At 46.7% G+C, this 18,179-nt stretch overlaps 1 protein-coding gene across 1 annotated transcript in view; it reads left to right on the top strand.

Moving 5' to 3' along the window:
• The window catches only part of LOC106592863 (voltage-dependent T-type calcium channel subunit alpha-1H), a 103,885-nt gene extending 86,436 nt beyond the window's left edge, over window positions 1-17,449 (top strand). The window contains exons 26-35 of the mRNA XM_045712369.1: window positions 1,530-1,681; window positions 2,604-2,713; window positions 3,376-3,509; window positions 4,164-4,234; window positions 5,691-5,769; window positions 6,171-6,292; window positions 9,791-10,087; window positions 13,038-13,209; window positions 13,943-14,712; window positions 15,503-17,449. Coding sequence (XP_045568325.1) covers window positions 1,530-1,681; window positions 2,604-2,713; window positions 3,376-3,509; window positions 4,164-4,234; window positions 5,691-5,769; window positions 6,171-6,292; window positions 9,791-10,087; window positions 13,038-13,209; window positions 13,943-14,712; window positions 15,503-16,702 — 3,107 coding nt within the window. The 3' untranslated portion in view covers window positions 16,703-17,449. The remainder of the gene's footprint in view (window positions 1-1,529; window positions 1,682-2,603; window positions 2,714-3,375; window positions 3,510-4,163; window positions 4,235-5,690; window positions 5,770-6,170; window positions 6,293-9,790; window positions 10,088-13,037; window positions 13,210-13,942; window positions 14,713-15,502) is intronic.
• Window positions 17,450-18,179: the final 730 nt, after the last annotated feature.

Here is an 18,179-nt window from a genome sequence, read left to right on the forward strand (position 1 = left end):
GGGAGGCCAAGGCCCGGGAGTAGAAGAGAGCCAAGAGAGCAGAGAAGAGGAGGAGGAGTAAGAGGGAGGGAGGGAGGGAGGGAGGGAGGGAGGGAGGGAGGGAGGGAGGGAGGGAGAGGAGGCCAAGGCCCGGGAGTAGAAGAGAGCCAAGACAGCAGAGAAGAGGAGGAGGAGTAAGAGGGAGGGAGGGAGGGAGGTGGGGTGAGGTGGAGAGGGGAGAGGAAGAGGAGGAGGAGGAAGAGGGAGGGAGGGAGGGAGGGAGGGAGTGAGGGAGGGAGGGAGGGAGGGAGGGAGGGAGGGAGGAAGAGGAGGCCAAGGCCCGGGAGTAGCAGAGAGAGCCAAGAGAGCAGAGAAGAGGAGGAGAAGTAAGAGGGAGGGAGGGAGGGAGGGAGGGAGGGAGGGAGGGAGGGAGGGAGGGAGGGAGGGAGGGAGGCATGTTGAGACAGCCTCTCTATCTGCAGTGTAATCTGTCGTAGTTCTGGCAAACGGAGATGCTTTTCTGCCCAATGACACCTTGAGATGTCACGGTGTGTGTGTGTGTGTGTGTGTGTGTGTGTGTGTGTGTGTGTGTTACAGTTGAGATGTCACTGTGTGTATGATGGATGGGGATGGAACTCCTGAGGCAGCAGTTTCATCGACACACACACACACACACACACACACACACACACACACACACACACACACACACACACACACACACACACACACACACACAACTCTCCTGGCAGTAACTTCGTCGATGACCTCATAGCAGAAGAGCAAAGAGTTTTTGTTTTTTTTTACTGTCGAGAAGTTCAGGACCTGGTCTACAGACGACCAGTTTAATGACCATGTTACTCTGTACCAGACGACCAGTTTAATGACCATGTTACTCTGTACCAGACGACCAGTTTAATGACCATGTTACTCTGTGTGTTGTACCAGACGACCAGTTTAATGACCATGTTACTCTGTACCAGACGACCAGTTTAATGACCATGTTACTCTGTGTGTTGTACCAGACGACCAGTTTAATGACCATGTTACTCTGTACCAGACTACCAGTTTAATGACCATGTTACTCTGTACCAGACGACCAGTTTAATGACCATGTTACTCTGTGTGTTGTACCAGACGACCAGTTTAATGACCATGTTACTCTGTACCAGACGACCAGTTTAATGACCATGTTACTCTGTGTGTTGTACCAGACGACCAGTTTAATGACCATGTTACTCTGTACCAGACGACCAGTTTAATGACCATGTTACTCTGTACCAGACGACCAGTTTAATGACCATGTTACTCTGTGTGTTGTACCAGACGACCAGTTTAATGACCATGTTACTCTGTACCAGACGACCAGTTTAATGACCATGTTACTCTGTGTGTTGTACCAGACTACCAGTTTAATGACCATGTTACTCTGTACCAGACTACCAGTTTAATGACCATGTTACTCTGTACCAGACTACCAGTTTAATGACCATGTTACTCTGTACCAGACTACCAGTTTAATGACCATGTTACTCTGTGTGTTGTTCCAGAGGCCCAGGAACGTCCCTACTTCGCAGACTACTCCCCGGTGCGTCTCACCATCCACACGTTGTGCACCAGCCACTACCTGGACCTCTTCATCACCGTCATCATCGCTACCAACGTCCTCACCATGAGCATGGAGCACTACAACCAGCCACAGGTAACTATAGCAACCACACTACAATACAACCAGCCACAGGTAACTATAGCAACTGCACTACACTACAGCCAGCCACAGGTAACTATAGTAACCGCACTACACTACAAACAGCCCCAGGTAACTATAGTAACCGCACTACACTACAAACAGCCCCAGGTAACTATAGCAACCACACAACACTACAAACAGCACCAGGTAACTATAGTAACCACACTACACTACAACCAGCCACAGGTAACTATAGCAATGCACTACAATACAAACAGCCTCAGGTAACTATAACAACTGCACTATAATACAAACAGCCACCGGTAACTATAGTAACCGCACGACACTACAAACAGCACCAGGTAACTATAGCAACCACACAACACTACAAAGAGCACCAGGTAACTATAGTAACCACACTACACTACAACCAGCCACAGGTAACTATAGAAACCGCACTACAATACAACCAGCCACAGGTAACTATAGTAACCACACTACACTACAACTAGCCACAAGTAGCTATAGCAACCACACTACAATACAAACAGCCCCTGGTAACTATAGTAACCACACTACACCACAACCAGCCACAGGTAACAATAGCAATGCACTACAATACAAACAGCCTCAGGTAACTATAGCAACTGCACTATAATACAAACAGCCACCGGTAACTATAGTAACCGCACTACACTACAACCAGCCACAGGTAACTATAGCAACCGCACTACAATACAAACAGCCCCAGGTAACTATAGTAACCACACTACTCTACAACCAGCCAAAGGTAACTATAGAAAACAAAGTACACTACAAACAGCCTCAGGTAACTATAGCAACCACACTACACTACAAACAGCCCCAGGTAACTACAGCAACCACACAACACTACAAACAGCACCAGGTAACACTGTGTGTGTGTGTGTTCCAGTATCTGGAGGAGGGGTTAAAGTATTGTAACTACATCTTCACTCTGGTGTTCGTCATCGAGACGGTCCTCAAACTCATCGCCTTCGGACTGAGACGCTTCTTCAAGGAGAGGTAACACACACACACACACACACACACACACACACACACACACACACACACACACACACACACACACACACACACACACACACACACACACACACACACACACACAGCTCTGACCAGACCACCAGTCTAGAGGAGGAAACTACAGCCTGGGTACACACACACACACACACACACACACACACACACACACACACACACACACACACACACACACAGCTCTGACCAGACCACCAGTCTAGTGGAGGAAACTACAGCCTGGGTACACACACACACACACACACACACACACACACACACACACACACACACACACACACACACACACACAGCTCTGACCAGACCACCAGTCTAGAGGAGGAAACTACAGCCTGGGTACACACACACACACACACACACACACACACACACACACACACACACACACACACACACACACACACACACACACACACACACACAGACACACACACACACACACACAGCTCTGACCAGACCACCAGTCTAGAGGAGGAAACTACAGCCTGGGTACACACACACACACACACACACACACACACACACACACACAGCTCTGACCAGACCACCAGTCTAGAGGAGGAAACTACAGCCTGGGTACACACACAGACACACACACAGACACAGTACCTGTTCTCTGTGTGCAGGTGGAACCAGCTGGATCTGTCCATCGTGCTGTTGTCCGTAATGGGCATCACTCTGGAAGAGATCGACCTGAACGCTTCGCTACCCATAAACCCTACGATCATACGCATCATGAGAGTACTGAGGATCGCCAGAGGTACTCCCACACACACTACACACACACACACACACCTCTCCCTCAGTGTGTACAGACCAATTAGGTCATTTTCTTCTGTTCTGGTTTCAGTTCTAATGGGTTCTGTTCTGGTTTCAGTTCTAATGGGTTTTGTTCTGGTTTCAGTACTAATGGGTTCTGTTCTGGTTTCAGTTCTAATGGGTTCTGTTCTGGTTTCAGTTCTAATGGGTTTTGTTCTGGTTTCAGTTCTAATGGGTTTTGTTCTGGTTTCAGTTCTAATTGGTTCTGTTCTGGTTTCTGTTCTAATGGGTTTTGTTCTGGTTTCAGTTCTAATTGGTTCTGTTCTGGTTTCAGTTCTAATTGGTTCTGTTCTGGTTTCTGTTCTAATGGGTTCTGTTCTGGTTTCAGTTCTAATTGGTTCTGTTCTGGTTTCTGTTCTAATGGGTTCTGTTCTGGTTTCAGTTCTAATGGGTTCTGTTCTGGTTTCAGTTCTAATTGGTTCTGTTCTGGTTTCTGTTCTAATGGGTTCTGTTCTGGTTTCAGTTCTAATGGGTTCTGTTCTGGTTTCTGTTCTAATTGGTTCTGTTCTGGTTTCTGTTCTAATGGGTTCTGTTCTGGTTTCAGTTCTAATGGGGTCTGTTCTAATGGGTTCTGTTCTGGTTTCTGTCTCCTCAGTGTTGAAGCTGTTGAAGATGGCAACAGGGATGAGAGCTCTCCTGGACACTGTAGTTCAGGCCCTGCCTCAGGTAACTATGATACTAATATAATACTGTAGTAGTACTATAGTAATACTGAATCTGGCTGGGTGTTATAAAAATCTGGCTGGGTGTTATAATAATCTGTCTGGGTGTTATAATAATCTGGCTGGTTGTTAGAATAATCTGGCTGGGTGTTATAATAATCTGGCTGAGTGTTATAATAATCTGGCTGGGTGTTATAATAATCTGGGTGTTATAATAATCTGGCTGGGTGTTATAATAATCTGGCTGGGTGTTATAATAATCTGGCTGGGGTTATAATAATCTGTATGGGGGTTATAATAATCTGTCTGGGTGTTATAATAATCTGTCTGGGTGTTATAATAATCTGCCTGGTTGTTATAATAATCTGTCTGGTTGTTATAATAATATGTCTGGGTGTTATAATAATCTGGCTGGGTGTTTATAATAATCTGCCTGGGTGTTATAATAATCTGTCTGGGTGTTATAATAATCTGCCTGGGTGTTATAATAATCTGGCTGGTTGTTATAATAATCTGTCTGGGTGTTATAATAATCTGCCTGGTTGTTATAATAATCTGTCTGGGTGTTTATAATAATCTGGCTGGGTGTTATAATAATCTTGCCGGGTGTTATAATAATCTGGGTGTTATAATAATCTGGCTGGGTGTTATAATAATCTGGCTGGGTGTTATAATAATCTGGGTGTTATAATAATCTGTCTGGGTGTTATAATAATCTGTCTGGGTGTTATAATAATCTGGCTGGGTGTTTATAATAATCTGGCTGGGTGTTTATAATAATCTGGCTGGGTGTTATAATAATCTGTCTGGGGGTTATAATAATCTGGCTGGGTGTTTATAATAATCTGGCTGGGTGTTATAATAATCTGGCTGGGTGTTATAATAATCTGTCTGGGGGTTATAATAATCTGGCTGGGTGTTTATAATAATCTGGCTGGGTGTTATAATAATCTGTCTGGGTGTTATAATAATCTGTCTGGTTGTTATAATAATCTGTCTGGGTGTTTATAATAATCTGGCTGGGTGTTATAATAATCTTGCCGGTGTTATAATAATCTGGGTGTTATAATAATCTGGCTGGGTGTTATTATAATCTGGCTGGGTGTTATAATAATCTGGGTGTTATAATAATCTGTCTGGGTGTTATAATAATCTGTCTGGGTATTATAATAATCTGTCTTGGTGTTATAATAATCTGTCTGGTTGTTATAATAATCTGTCTGGTTGTTATAATAATCTGGCTGGGTGTTATAATAATCTGGCTGGGAGTTATAATAATCTGGCTATGTGTTATAATAATCTGGCTGGGTGTTATAATAATCTGGCTGGGTGTTATAATAATCTGGCTGGGTGTTATAATAATCTGGCTGGGTGTTATAATAATCTGTCTGGGTTTTTATAATAATCTGGCTGGGTATTTTCATCTATCCTGTATTATAATATGTCCTGTTTCTCTCTAGGTGGGGAATCTGGGTCTCCTCTTCATGTTGCTGTTCTTCATCTATGCTGCGCTGGGAGTAGAGCTGTTTGGGAAACTGGGTCAGTCATAGTGCTGTGAGAGTGTTTCGTTTACGCTGATGAGCTGCTGAGTTGATTTCCCTGAAATTACTTACGTCTTCCTTCTCCTATTTTCTCTCTCTCTCCCTCCCTCCCTCCCTCTCTCTCTCTCTCTCTCTCTCTCTCTCTCTCTCTCTCTCTCTCTATCTCTCTCTCTCTCCCTCCCCCTTTCTCTCTCTCTCTCTTTCTATCTCTCTATCTCTCTCTCTCTCGCTCTCTCTCTTTCTCTCTTTCTCTCTTTCACTCCTCCCCCTCTCTCTCCCCCGCACTCTCTCCCCCCTCTCTCCCCCTCTCTTTTCCCCTCCCCTCACACCCCTTCCATCTCTCTCTCTATATCACCCCACTACCCCCCCCTCCCCTACATGTGTTCTCTGTGTTTATAGAGTGTTCCGAGGAGAACCCGTGTGAGGGTCTGAGTCGTCACGCTACGTTCCAGAACTTTGGCATGGCGTTCCTCACCTTGTTCCGCGTTTCCACCGGTGACAACTGGAACGGAATTATGAAGGTGAATGCCCAAATCAGAGCGTGATAGTCAACCAATCAGCTTTGGAGAAACAGGGTTTTTGGTTCTAGACCTTGTTGTTGTTGCAGGCACAGAGGGAAAAACCTCATTAATAGAAAATGAAGACTGCTGCTGAATTCTGACATTCTTCTGCTTTTACACAGGGTTCTAATCCTTCTTTACGGGGTTCTAATCCTTCTTTACGGGGTTCTAATCCTTCTTTACGGGTTCTAATCCTTCTACACAGGGTTCTAATCCTTCTTTCCTTCTTTGAGCCAAGTAAACCTCGCCCTAACGACGCTGGGCCAAGTAAACCTCGCCCTAACGACGCTGGGACAAGTAAACCTCACCCTAACGACGCTGAGCCAAGTAAACCTCGCCCTAACGACGCTGGGCCAAGTAAACCTCGCCCTAACGACGCTGAGTCAAGTAAACCTCGCCCTAACGACGCTGAGCCAAGTAAACCTCGCCCTAACGACGCTGAGTCAAGTAAACCTCGCCCTAACGACGCTGAGCCAAGTAAACCTCGCCCTAACGACGCTGGCACAATTGTGCCCCGCCCTATGGGACTCCTGGTTGTGACACAGCCTGAGATCGAAACCGGGTCTGTAGTGACAGCCCTCAAGCACTGCGATGCACTGCCTTAGACCACTGCGCCACTCGGGAGGCACACGTGTGCTGCTTCTATTTAAGGCTTAGAGTTTGCATTGTTTGAAGAACACAGAACACACACACAGAACACAGAACACACACACAGAACACAGAACACACAGAACACAGAACACAAGAAAAACACACACAGAACACACACAAAAAACACACACAGAACACAGAACACACACACAGAACACAAGAACACACACACAGAACACACACACAGAACACAGAACACACACACAGAACACAAGAACACACACACAGAACACACACACAGAACACAGAACACACACACAGAACACAGAACACACACACAGAACACAGAACACACACACAGAACACACACACAGAACACAAGAACACACACACAGAACACAGAACCCACACACAGAACACAGAACACAGAACACACACACAGAACATAGAACACACACACAGAACACAGAACACTGTTCCCAGATGACTGTCTGTCAGTGGAACCTGATTCATAACCTAGTAAACTGAAACGGAACGTTTTTTCGAACGTACGCAGAACATTGGGGAACGTTGAGGGAACCAGAGATATTTATCTGAGGAGCTCATTGGCTAAAAACCCAGCTCCGTCTGGTAATTGGCTGTTATCCCAGTCAGTCAGACACTCTGGCTCTCTGATAGGCTTTTAGCTCTGTGTGTCTCGTTGCCGACAGACAGGCTGTGATTCAACTCAACGGCTCCACCTGGTGGTCAAAACTGGATTTACAGCCTGTGAAACACAGTACAACGTAATGCCATTATTCTACACCCTCTACATTCTACTCAAGAAGCTCTGTCGCCATGGAAAGCGTGGACAAAGACATTGTCTGTATGAAATATATGTTTTCTTAAAAAAAAAAAAAGTTCCAGGCAGATCAATGCTACGGGCCTCCAGTTCTTTAGTAAACAACAAGCTCCCCATTTTCTGGTGTCCTCGAGCATCTTGACAGCAACTAGAACCTCGTTGTCATACTTGAGTAAAAGTAAAGATACCTTTTAATAGAAAAATGACTCAAGTAAAATACTACTTGAGTAAAAGTCTAAAAGTATTTGTGTTTTTAAAAAATATACTTTAGAAACAAAAGTTAATTTTAATCGCTAAAAATGTACTTAAGTATCAGAACTAAAAGTATAAATAATTTCAAATTCTTTATATTAATCAAAGGCTAGGCGGGACGAAATCGTCCCACCTACGCAACAGCCAGTGTAATCCCGTGGCGCGATTTTCAAATACCTTAGAAATGCTATTACTTCAATTTCTCAAACATATGACTATTTTACACCATTTTAACCTGTTAGGGCTAGGGGGCAGTATTGACACGGCTGGAAAAAAAACTTACCCGATTTAATCTGGTTACTACTCCTGCCCAGTAACTAGAATATGCATATAATTATTGGCTTTGGATAGAAAACACCCTAAAGTTTCTAAAACTGTTTGAATGGTGTCTGTGAGTATAACAGAACTCATTTGGCAGGCCAAAACCTGAGAAGATTCCTTACAGGAAGTGGCCTGTCTGACCATTTCTTGCCCTTCTTGATTATCTCTATCCATTACAGAGGATCTCTGCTGTTACGTGACACTTCCTACGGCTCCCATGGGCTCTCAGAAGGCGGTAAAAAGCTGAATCGTGGCTTTGCAGGCTCTGGTTGAAAAAAAGTAGCGCGTTTGGGTAGTGGCTGGTTACAGTACTGTGAGACTCAGGCGCGTGCCCGTGTCGACCCCATGCTATGTTTTCTTTCGTCTGTTTACCTAAACGGAGATTCCCGGTCGGAATATTATCGCTTTTTTACGAGAAAAATAGCATAAAAATTGATTTTAAACAGCGGTTGACATGCTTCGAAGTACGGTAATGGAATATTTAGAATTTTTTTGTCACGAATTGCGCCATGCTCGTGACCCTTATTTACACTTCGGATAGTGTCTTGAACGCACGAACAAAACGCCGCTATTTGGATATAACTATGGATTATTTTGGATCAAACCAACATTTGTTATTGAAGTAGCAGTCCTGGGACTGCATTCTGACGAAGAACATCAAAGGTAATCAAACTTTTGTAATAGTAAATCGGAGTTTGGTCAGGGCTAAACTTGGTGGGTATCTAAATAGCTAGCCGTGATGGCTGGGCTATGTACTCAGAATATTGCAAAATGTGCTTTCACCGAAAAGCTATTTTAAAATCGGACACCTCGATTGCACAAAGGAGTTCTGTATCTATAATTCTTAAAATAATTGTTATGTTTTTTGTGAACGTTTATCGTGAGTAATTTAGTAAATTCACCGGAGGTTTGCAGGGGGTATGCTAGTTCTGAACGTCACATGCTAATGTAAAAAGCTGGTTTTTGATATAAATTTGAACTTGATTGAACAAAACATGCATGTATTGTATAACATAATGTCCTAGGGTTGTCATCTGATGAAGATCATCAAAGGTTAGTGCTGCATTTAGCTGTGGTTTGGGTTTTTGTGACATTATATGCTAGCTTGAAAAATGGGTGTCTGATTATTTCTGGCTTGGTACTCTGCTGACATAATCTAATGTTTTGCTTTCGTTGTAAAGCCTTTTTGAAATCGGACAGTGTGGTTAGATTAACGAGAGTCTTGTCTTTAAGTCGAGTACTTTAAAGTATTTTGACTTAAGTAGAGTACTTTGAAGTATTTTGACTTAAGTAGAGTATAATTAAAGTATTTTGACTTAAGTACTTTACACCACTGCTAAGACATTAGTAGTATTGTGTTGCTCTCTGTCTTTGGGACGATGTGTCTTTCACAACCCTCTTGTTGTTGTCTGAGCTACCTGTCCCAAATAGTCGCATCCCTCTCCTCCCTCCAGGACACGCTGCGGGACTGTCGTCCAGAAGACCGCTCCTGTCTGACCTACCTTCCTCTGATCTCTCCGGTGTACTTCGTGACCTTCGTCCTGACGGCCCAGTTCGTGCTGGTCAACGTGGTGGTGGCGGTGTTGATGAAACACTTGGAGGAGAGCAACAAGGAGGCGCAGGAAGAGGCAGAGGAGGAGGCCAAGGAGGAAGAGGCGCGTCAAGAGGAGGCCAGGCAAGAGGAGGCGCGCCAGGAAGCCAGCCGTCCCCTTAGCAACGCCGCAGTGGGCGGGGTGGAATCATCTGGACAGGTATGGAGAAAGGATCACCTGTAGGGGGACCTGACTACAGATCTGGGATCAGATCAGCTTCCTGTCGGGGGGGGGGGGGGACCTAACTACAGATCTGGGATCAGATCAGCTTCCTGTCAGTCCTTAACTGTCAGGGGGTCACATTTTTTAATATATTTTTAATTTAACCTTTATTTAACTAAGCCAAGTCAGTTAAAATAACAAATTCATATTTACAATGACGGCCTACCAAAAGGCCTCCTGCGGGGACGGGGGCCTGGGATTCAAAATCAAAAATAAATAACATATAAACGTAGGACAAAACACACATCACGACAAGAGAGACACAACGCTACATAAAGAGAGACCTAAAGACAACAACATAGCAAGGCAGCAACACATGACAACACAGCATGGTAGCAACACAACATGACAACAACATGGTAGAAAACACAACATGGTACAAACGTTATTGAGCACAGACAACAGCACAAAGGGCAAGAAGGTAGAGACAACAATACATCACGCATAGCAGCCACAACTGTCAGTAAGAGTGTCCATGATTGAGTCTTTGAATGAAGAGATGGCGACAAAAAAGATATAACTGTCCAGTTTGAGTGTTTGTTGCAGCTCGTTCCAGTCGCTAGCTGCAGCGAACTGAAAAGAGGAGCGACCCAGAGATGTGTTCGCTTTGGGGACCTTTAACAGAATGTGACTGGCAGAAAGGGTGTGTAATTCACAGGGTCAGACTCTATACCCTTCTCATACAGAGGATAAATACAGGCCTGTAATTCCCAGGGTCAGACTCTATACCCTTCTCATACAGAGGATAAATACAGGCCTGTAATTCACAGGATCAGACTCTATCCCCTTCTCATACAGAGGATAAATACAGGCCTGTAATTCCCAGGATCAGTCTCTATCCCCTTCTCATACAGAGGATAAATACAGGCCTGTAATTCCCAGGATCAGACGGAGGATAGATACAGGCCTGTAATTCCCAGGATCAGTCTCTATACCCTTCTCATACAGAGGATAAATACAGGCCTGTAATTCCCAGGATCAAACTCTAATCCCCTTCTCATACAGAGGATAAATACAGGCCTGTAATTCACAGGATCAGACTCTATCTCCTTATACAGAGGATAAATACAGGCCTGTAATTCCCAGGATCAGACGGAGGATAGATACAGGCCTGTAATTCCCAGGATCAGTCTCTATACCCTTCTCATACAGAGGATAAATACAGGCCTGTAATTCCCAGGATCAAACTCTAATCCCCTTCTCATACAGAGGATAAATACAGGCCTGTAATTCACAGGATCAGACTCTATCTCCTTATACAGAGGATAAATACAGGCGTGTAATTCCCAGGATCAGACTCTATCTCCTTATACAGAGGATGGATACAGGCCTGTAATTCCCAGGGTCAGTATCTAATCCCCTTCTCATACTGAGGATAAATACAGGCCTGTAATTCCCAGGATCAGTCTCTAATCCCCTTCTCATACTGAGGATAAATACAGGCCTGTAATTCATAGGGTCAGACTCTATCTCCTTATACAGAGGTTAAATACAGGCCTGTAATTCCCAGGATCAGTCTCTAATCCCCTTCTCATACAGAGGATAGATACAGGCCTGTAATTCCCAGGGTCAGACTCTATCCCCTTCTCATACAGAGGATAGATACAGGCCTGTAATTCCCAGGATCAGTCTCTATCCCCTTCTCATACAGAGGATAAATACAGGCCTGTAATTCCCAGGATCAGTCTCTATCCCCTTCTCATACAGAGGATAAATACAGGCCTGTAATTCCCAGGATCAGTCTCTATCCCCTTCTCATACAGAGGATAAATACAGGCCTGTAATTCCCAGGATCAGTCTCTATCCCCTTCTCATACAGAGGATAAATAAAGGCCTGTAATTCCCAGGCTCAGATTTTATCCCCTTCTTATACGGAGGTATAACTTTAGCTTGTTGGGCAACAGAAGTAAAAGAGTTGAATTCATTTGCAACCTCTGCGTTTTCATAAGCCGTCTCCCCCCTGACGTTCAGTCAAATACTGTTTTAGTTTGGTTTTGGTAGTACTACTGCAGCGTAGTTGGTGGTGGTGGTGATGGTGGTGATGGTGGTGGTGACGGTGGTGATGGTGGTGGTGGTGACGGTGGTGACGGTGGTGATGGTGGTGGTGACGGTGGTGGTGGTGATGGTGACGGTGGTGACGGTGGTGATGGTGCTGGTGACGGTGGTGATGGTGATGATGGTGGTGGTGGTGTTAGTGATGGTGGTGATGGTGCTGGTGACGGTGGTGATGGTGTTGGTGATGGTGCTGGTGACGGTGGTGATGGTGTTGGTGGTGATGGTGTTGGTGATGGTGATGGTGCTGGTGACGGTGGTGATGGTGGTGATGGTGGTAGTGATGGTGGTGGTGATGGTGACGGTGGTGATGGTGTTGGTGGTGATGGTGGTAGTGATGGTGGTGGTGATGGTGGTGATGGTGGTAGTGATGGTGGTGGTGATGGTGGTGGTGGTGTTGGTGACGGTGGTGATGGAGGTGGTGAAGGTGTGGATGTGATGATGTTGGTGATGGTGGTGACGGTGGTGATGATGGGGGTGATGGTGACGGTGGTGACAGTGTTGATGGTGTTGATGGTGTTGGTGATGTTGGTGATTTGATGGTGACGGTAATGACGATGGTGGTGATGGTGCTGGTGATGGTGTTGGTGACCTTGGTGACGGTAATGATGATGGTGGTGACGACGGTGGTGATTGCTATGGTTACGCTGCGGTCCCGTGTGGCCCAGTTGGTAGACCCAAGGCCCTTACAAATCCAGGGTTGTGGTTCTGATCCCAGTATGAAAATGTATCCACTCACTACTGTTAGTCGCTGTGGAGAAGAGAATCTGCTAAATTACTAAAAGTTTAATAAAATGAGGAAGAGGAAGATTCGTGGCTGTTGTTTTTGTCCCAGGTTGTGGAAGAAGAGCGTTGTCGTGGTAGCCTGCTGACGGTGGGCCGGCCGTCTCTGTCTCGTATGATGTCTCTGCCCAGCGACAGCTACATGCTCCGCCCCCTACAGCCCCTCGGACACACCCGCTACCCTCCCATTGGCCACGACACCTACAAGGGATGCGGTTTCTCAGGTAACCATCTCTCAGAGTTCTAGGTCCCAGAGTTCCATCTCTCAGAGTTCTATCTATCAGAGTTCTAGGTCCCAGAGTTCTATCTCTCAGAGTTCTATCTATCAGAGTTCTAGGTCTCAGAGTTCTATCTCTCAGAGTTCTAGGTCTCAGAGTTCTATCTCTCAGAGTTCTAGGTCTCAGAGTTCTATCTATCAGAGTTCTAGGTCTCAGAGTTCTATCTCTCAGAGTTCTAGGTCCCAGAGTTCTATCTCTCAGAGTTCTAGGTCCCAGAGTTCTTTCTCTCAGTGTTCTACCTCTCAGATTTATAGGTCTCAGAGTTCTATCTATCAGAGTTCTAGGTCTCAGAGTTCTATCTCTCAGAGTTCTAGGTCCCAGAGTTCTATCTCTCAGAGTTCTAGGTCCCAGAGTTCTTTCTCTCAGTGTTCTACCTCTCAGATGTATAGGTCTCAGAGTTCTATCTATCAGAGTTCTAGGTCTCAGAGTTCTATCTCTCAGAGTTCTAGGTCCCAGAGTTCTATCTCTCAGAGTTCTAGGTCCCAGAGTTCCATCTCTCAGTTCTAGGTCCCAGAGTTCCATCTCTCAGAGTTCTAGGTCCCAGAGTTCCATCTCTCAGATTTATAGGTCTCAGAGTTCTATCTATCAGAGTTCTAGGTCTCAGAGTTCTAGTCTCTTGATTCTAGGTGTCCAGGTTCTAGTTGTCAGAGTTCTAGGTCTCTCTCTCTCTGTCTCCTAGGTTCTGTCTACTCCATGGGTTCTATCGGAGCAGGATCCCTGCTGCAGGTCCCGGGGGCGTTACCATCTGGAAGCCACGCCTCCCTCAGCTCGAAGGGCTCCAGCTGCAGACCGACAGTCAGACTCAGCCCCTCCCACAGCGTAGACAGACACACCCCCTGGAGGCCCGTCCACGTCGACGGCAGACGAGCGTCGTTTTACCGTAGTTCTCACGACGCACACAGTTACAGACTCAGCCCTGCTCAGAGCATCGACGGACACTCCTCCCGTTACCTCGATAGACGGGCCTCTTATCTACGTAGCTCCTCCCACAGCATGGACAGTAGACACACCCCTTATATCCACAGCCCCTCCCACAGCATGGACAGTAGACACACCCCTTATATACACAGCCCCTCCCACAGCATGGACAGTAGACACACCCCTTATATCCACAGCCCATCCCACAGCATGGACAGTAGACACACCCCTTATATACACAGCCCCTCCCACAGCATGGACAGTAGACACACCCCTTATATCCACAGCCCATCCCACAGCATGGACAGTAGACACACCCCTCATATGGATAGACACACCCCTTACATCCACAGCCCCTCACATGGCATCAATAGACACACCTCTCATAATAATAGACACACCTCTTATATGAGCAGCCCCTCCCACAGTATAGACAGACGGGACTCTTATAGGCTTAGCCCCTCCCACAGCATGGACAGACAGCCGGGACCCACTTCCTCCATCAGTGTGAGGAGACAGCTGAGGAGACAGGTACGTAGACTGCACCTCTTACCCAGGCAGCACGTTCATTTCCCAGGATGTTCTGTGAATGTCTGTTTTTGGAACCTTGCGTGCAAGTTGTTAGAATATTTTGTGTTAGCTAGGAACTTTACAGTCCAGGCCAGATCGAGTTGTTAGAATGTTTTGTGTTAGCTGGGAACTTTACAGTCCAGGCTAGATCGAGTTGTTAGAATGTTTTGTGTTAGCTGGGAACTTTACAGTCCAGGCCAGATCAAGTTGTTAGAATGTTTTGTGTTAGCTGGGATCTTTACAGTCCAGGCCAGATCAAGTTGTTAGAATGTTTTGTGTTAGCTGGGAACTTTACAGTCCAGGCTAGATCGAGTTGTTAGAATGTTTTGTGTGTTAGCTGGGAACATTACAGTCCAGGCCAGATCATGTTGTTAGAATGTTTTGTGTTAGCTGGGAACTTTACAGTTCAGGCCAGATCTAGTCGTTAGAATGTTTTGTGTTAGCTGGGAACTTTACAGTCCAGGCCAGATCGAGTTGTTAGAATGTTTTGTGCTAGCTGGGAACTTTACAGTCCAGGCTAGATCAAGTTGTTAGAATGTTTTGTGTTAGCTGGGAACTTTACAGTCCAGGCCAGATCGAGTTGTTAGAATGTTTTGTGTTAGCTGGGAACTTTACAGTCCAGGCCAGATCAAACTGCATTCATCTTCAAAATTAATTGATTTAATGTTCAAACATTGTGTTCAAAACAATCCCAGTGACCTCTGAACCTCTGTTTCCTGTCTCTACTATCCTACTTCCTGTCTGTCTGTAGGAAGCGGTACGTTATGACTCTGAGGACCTGAGCTGCAGTTCCACCGACGATCTGCGTCGGAGCTCTGTCGACGGCACCCACCTCACCGTACCCAGCATGCACCTCTCTCCACTACCCAGCCTGCCCCCTGGTGGAAACACACACCTGGACGTACACCAGCCTTCCTCGCCTTCCCTCTCCCTCCGAGGATGCACCTCCAGCGCACACACACTCCGCCACACACACACCGTACACACACTGCGTCACACACACAGTCAGAGGGTTATATCGACAAGAAGACACAGTAGGAGCCACAGTGATAGTGGCCCCCAGACGACAGACAACCCGCAGACCCCAGCCCAGACCTCGGGCCCCAGCTCCAGGCCCGTCTCTCTCTGCTCTGGAGGTCCCAGCCTGTCCTTCTCCTCTCCCTCCACTCCCCAGAGGCCTGAGATACCCCAGACCCCGGGCCCGGGCCCCAGCTCCAGGCCCATCTCTCCTCCTTCTACTCCCCAGAGCCTTCAGACCAGCTTTGATCCAAACCAGAGCCCCATTTCCAGCCCTGGTCCATTTCCCATGATCCTCGATTCCAGTCCCAGCCGTATCCCCACTTCCTTTCTAGATGAGACAGATATTGAAATCTGTCGCATCACACGCCGCTCGTCCAGCCCCCCACACACACCCCGTTCCCCTCACCCCTACCTGTCCCTCCACGCCTGCCTCTCATTTGAAGAGGACCAGAGGAGCCTGTGTCTCACCGGCCAATCGGCGTCGTCTCCCGTTCGAGAGAGGACCAGGAAGCAGAGGATGAGCCCGCCTTGCATCTCCGTAGCGCCACCTGCTGAAGCCCAGGTTTCCACGACGACCCGGTCGACGGACGGAAGCGCGCACCTGAGGAGGCGGACCCTGTCGGTTGACTCCGCCTCTCGGAGAGACTCGTTGGACACGGACCCAGCGGAGACACGCCTTTCTGTCCCTTTTCTCCAATTGGACTCTAGCTTTGTAAGAGTCACGGTGGATTCTGACCAATCGGGATGCTCGTTGTTGACGGACAGCGAATCGACCGTCGACGGGGAGGCGGAGGGGGAGGGGAGAGAAGTGGGAGGAGGAGCTCGGAACTCACAGTCTCTGCTGGGATTGGTTCCCAACCCTCTCAGGAGGAGGAGCTTAGTGCGCATGCTCAGCACACGGGAAGGAGAGGGGGAGGAGTCTCAACCCTGACCCTTGACCCTTGACCTTTGAGAAATCGTTTTCCTTTTCTCCAACCCTAGAGAGACTCTGTGGCGACGCAGCAGGGTTTTAATCCAGGCCTGTTGGAACGGGTCCTGATTCAGCCAATCAGCTCCTTGATAAGGACATCCCTAACCTAACTGAATGATATGCAAAATAGGACCCGCCCACCTTCTCCCTCCCTCACCCACCGATTGGTGGGAAACTGTGAGCGGTTTGTCTGTTAGGAGAAAGTTATGTGTCGTACAGAAATCTGCCGTGAGTTTACCTTTAACTACGTCACCTTTAATCACCTTTGACCCCTTTCACCCCCCACCCGCCCCCCTGGCAACAGCCTCTCTCGTTCGCCGTCGGAGTGACGTCACGTTCCTTCCGGAAAAGACTTTTCACGAAGAGGTTTATTATCACTAGATCTAAAGACGTCACCTTTAACCTTGGACCTTTTTTAATCTGTTGTTTGTCTGTTACCTTCCTTATTGTACAGCTTCTGTTAGGTCCTGGTTTTAGTCCAGAACCTTCTCCTATATTGTTAAATATATGGCTGGTTATACGACTGTGGTTTACTGTAACTAACTAACTAACTGGCAGGTTAGGAACTCTGTCACTGTAACTTATAACTACTAGAACTACTCTCTCCCTCTCTCCTCTCTCTCCTCCTCCTCCTCCTCCTCCTCTCTCTCTCTCTCTCTCTCTCTCTTGCTCTCTCTCCTCCTGTCTCTCCCTCTCTCTTCCTGTCTCTCTCTCTCCATCTCTCTCTCCTCTCTCCGTCTCTATCTCTCCTTCTCTCTCTCTCCTCCTGTCTCTCCTTCTCTCTCTGTCTCTCTCTCTGCTCCTTTCTCTCTCCTCTCTCTCTCTCTCTCTCTCTCTCTGTCTCTCCCTCTCTCTTCCTGTCTCTCTCTCTCTCTCTCTCTGTCTCTCTCTCTCTCCATCTCTCTCTCCTCTCTCCGTCTCTATCTCTCCTTCTCTCTCTCTCTCTCTCTCCCCTCTCTCCGTCTCTATCTCTCCTCCTCTCTCTCCTCTCCTCTCTCTCTGTCTCTCTCTCTCTCTCAGGTTAGAGCTAGATTAAATAGTTAATTTGTGACTGTATGACAAGTGGAGACTGATAGACTGACTGAATAAGAGATATAATTGGAAAGTATATACAGAGATATAGGCTACTTGCAAAATGGCCCCCTATTCCCTACCTAGTGGTCTAAATGGCCCCCTATTCCCTATTTAGTGGTCTATATGAACCCCTATTCCCTACCTAGTGGTCAAAATGTCCCCTATTCCCTACCTAGTGGTCTAAATGGCCCCCTATTCCCTACCTAGTGGTCTAAATGGCCCCTATTCCCTACCTAGTGGTCAAAATGCCCCCCTATTCCCTACCTAGTGGTCTATATGGACCCCTATTCCCTACCTAGTGGTCTAAATGGCCCCCTATTCCCTACTTAGTGGTCTAAATGGCCCCTATTCCCTACCTAGTGGT

Source organism: Salmo salar, chromosome ssa02, assembly GCF_905237065.1.
Source record: "Salmo salar chromosome ssa02, Ssal_v3.1, whole genome shotgun sequence".
NCBI lineage: Eukaryota > Metazoa > Chordata > Actinopteri > Salmoniformes > Salmonidae > Salmo > Salmo salar.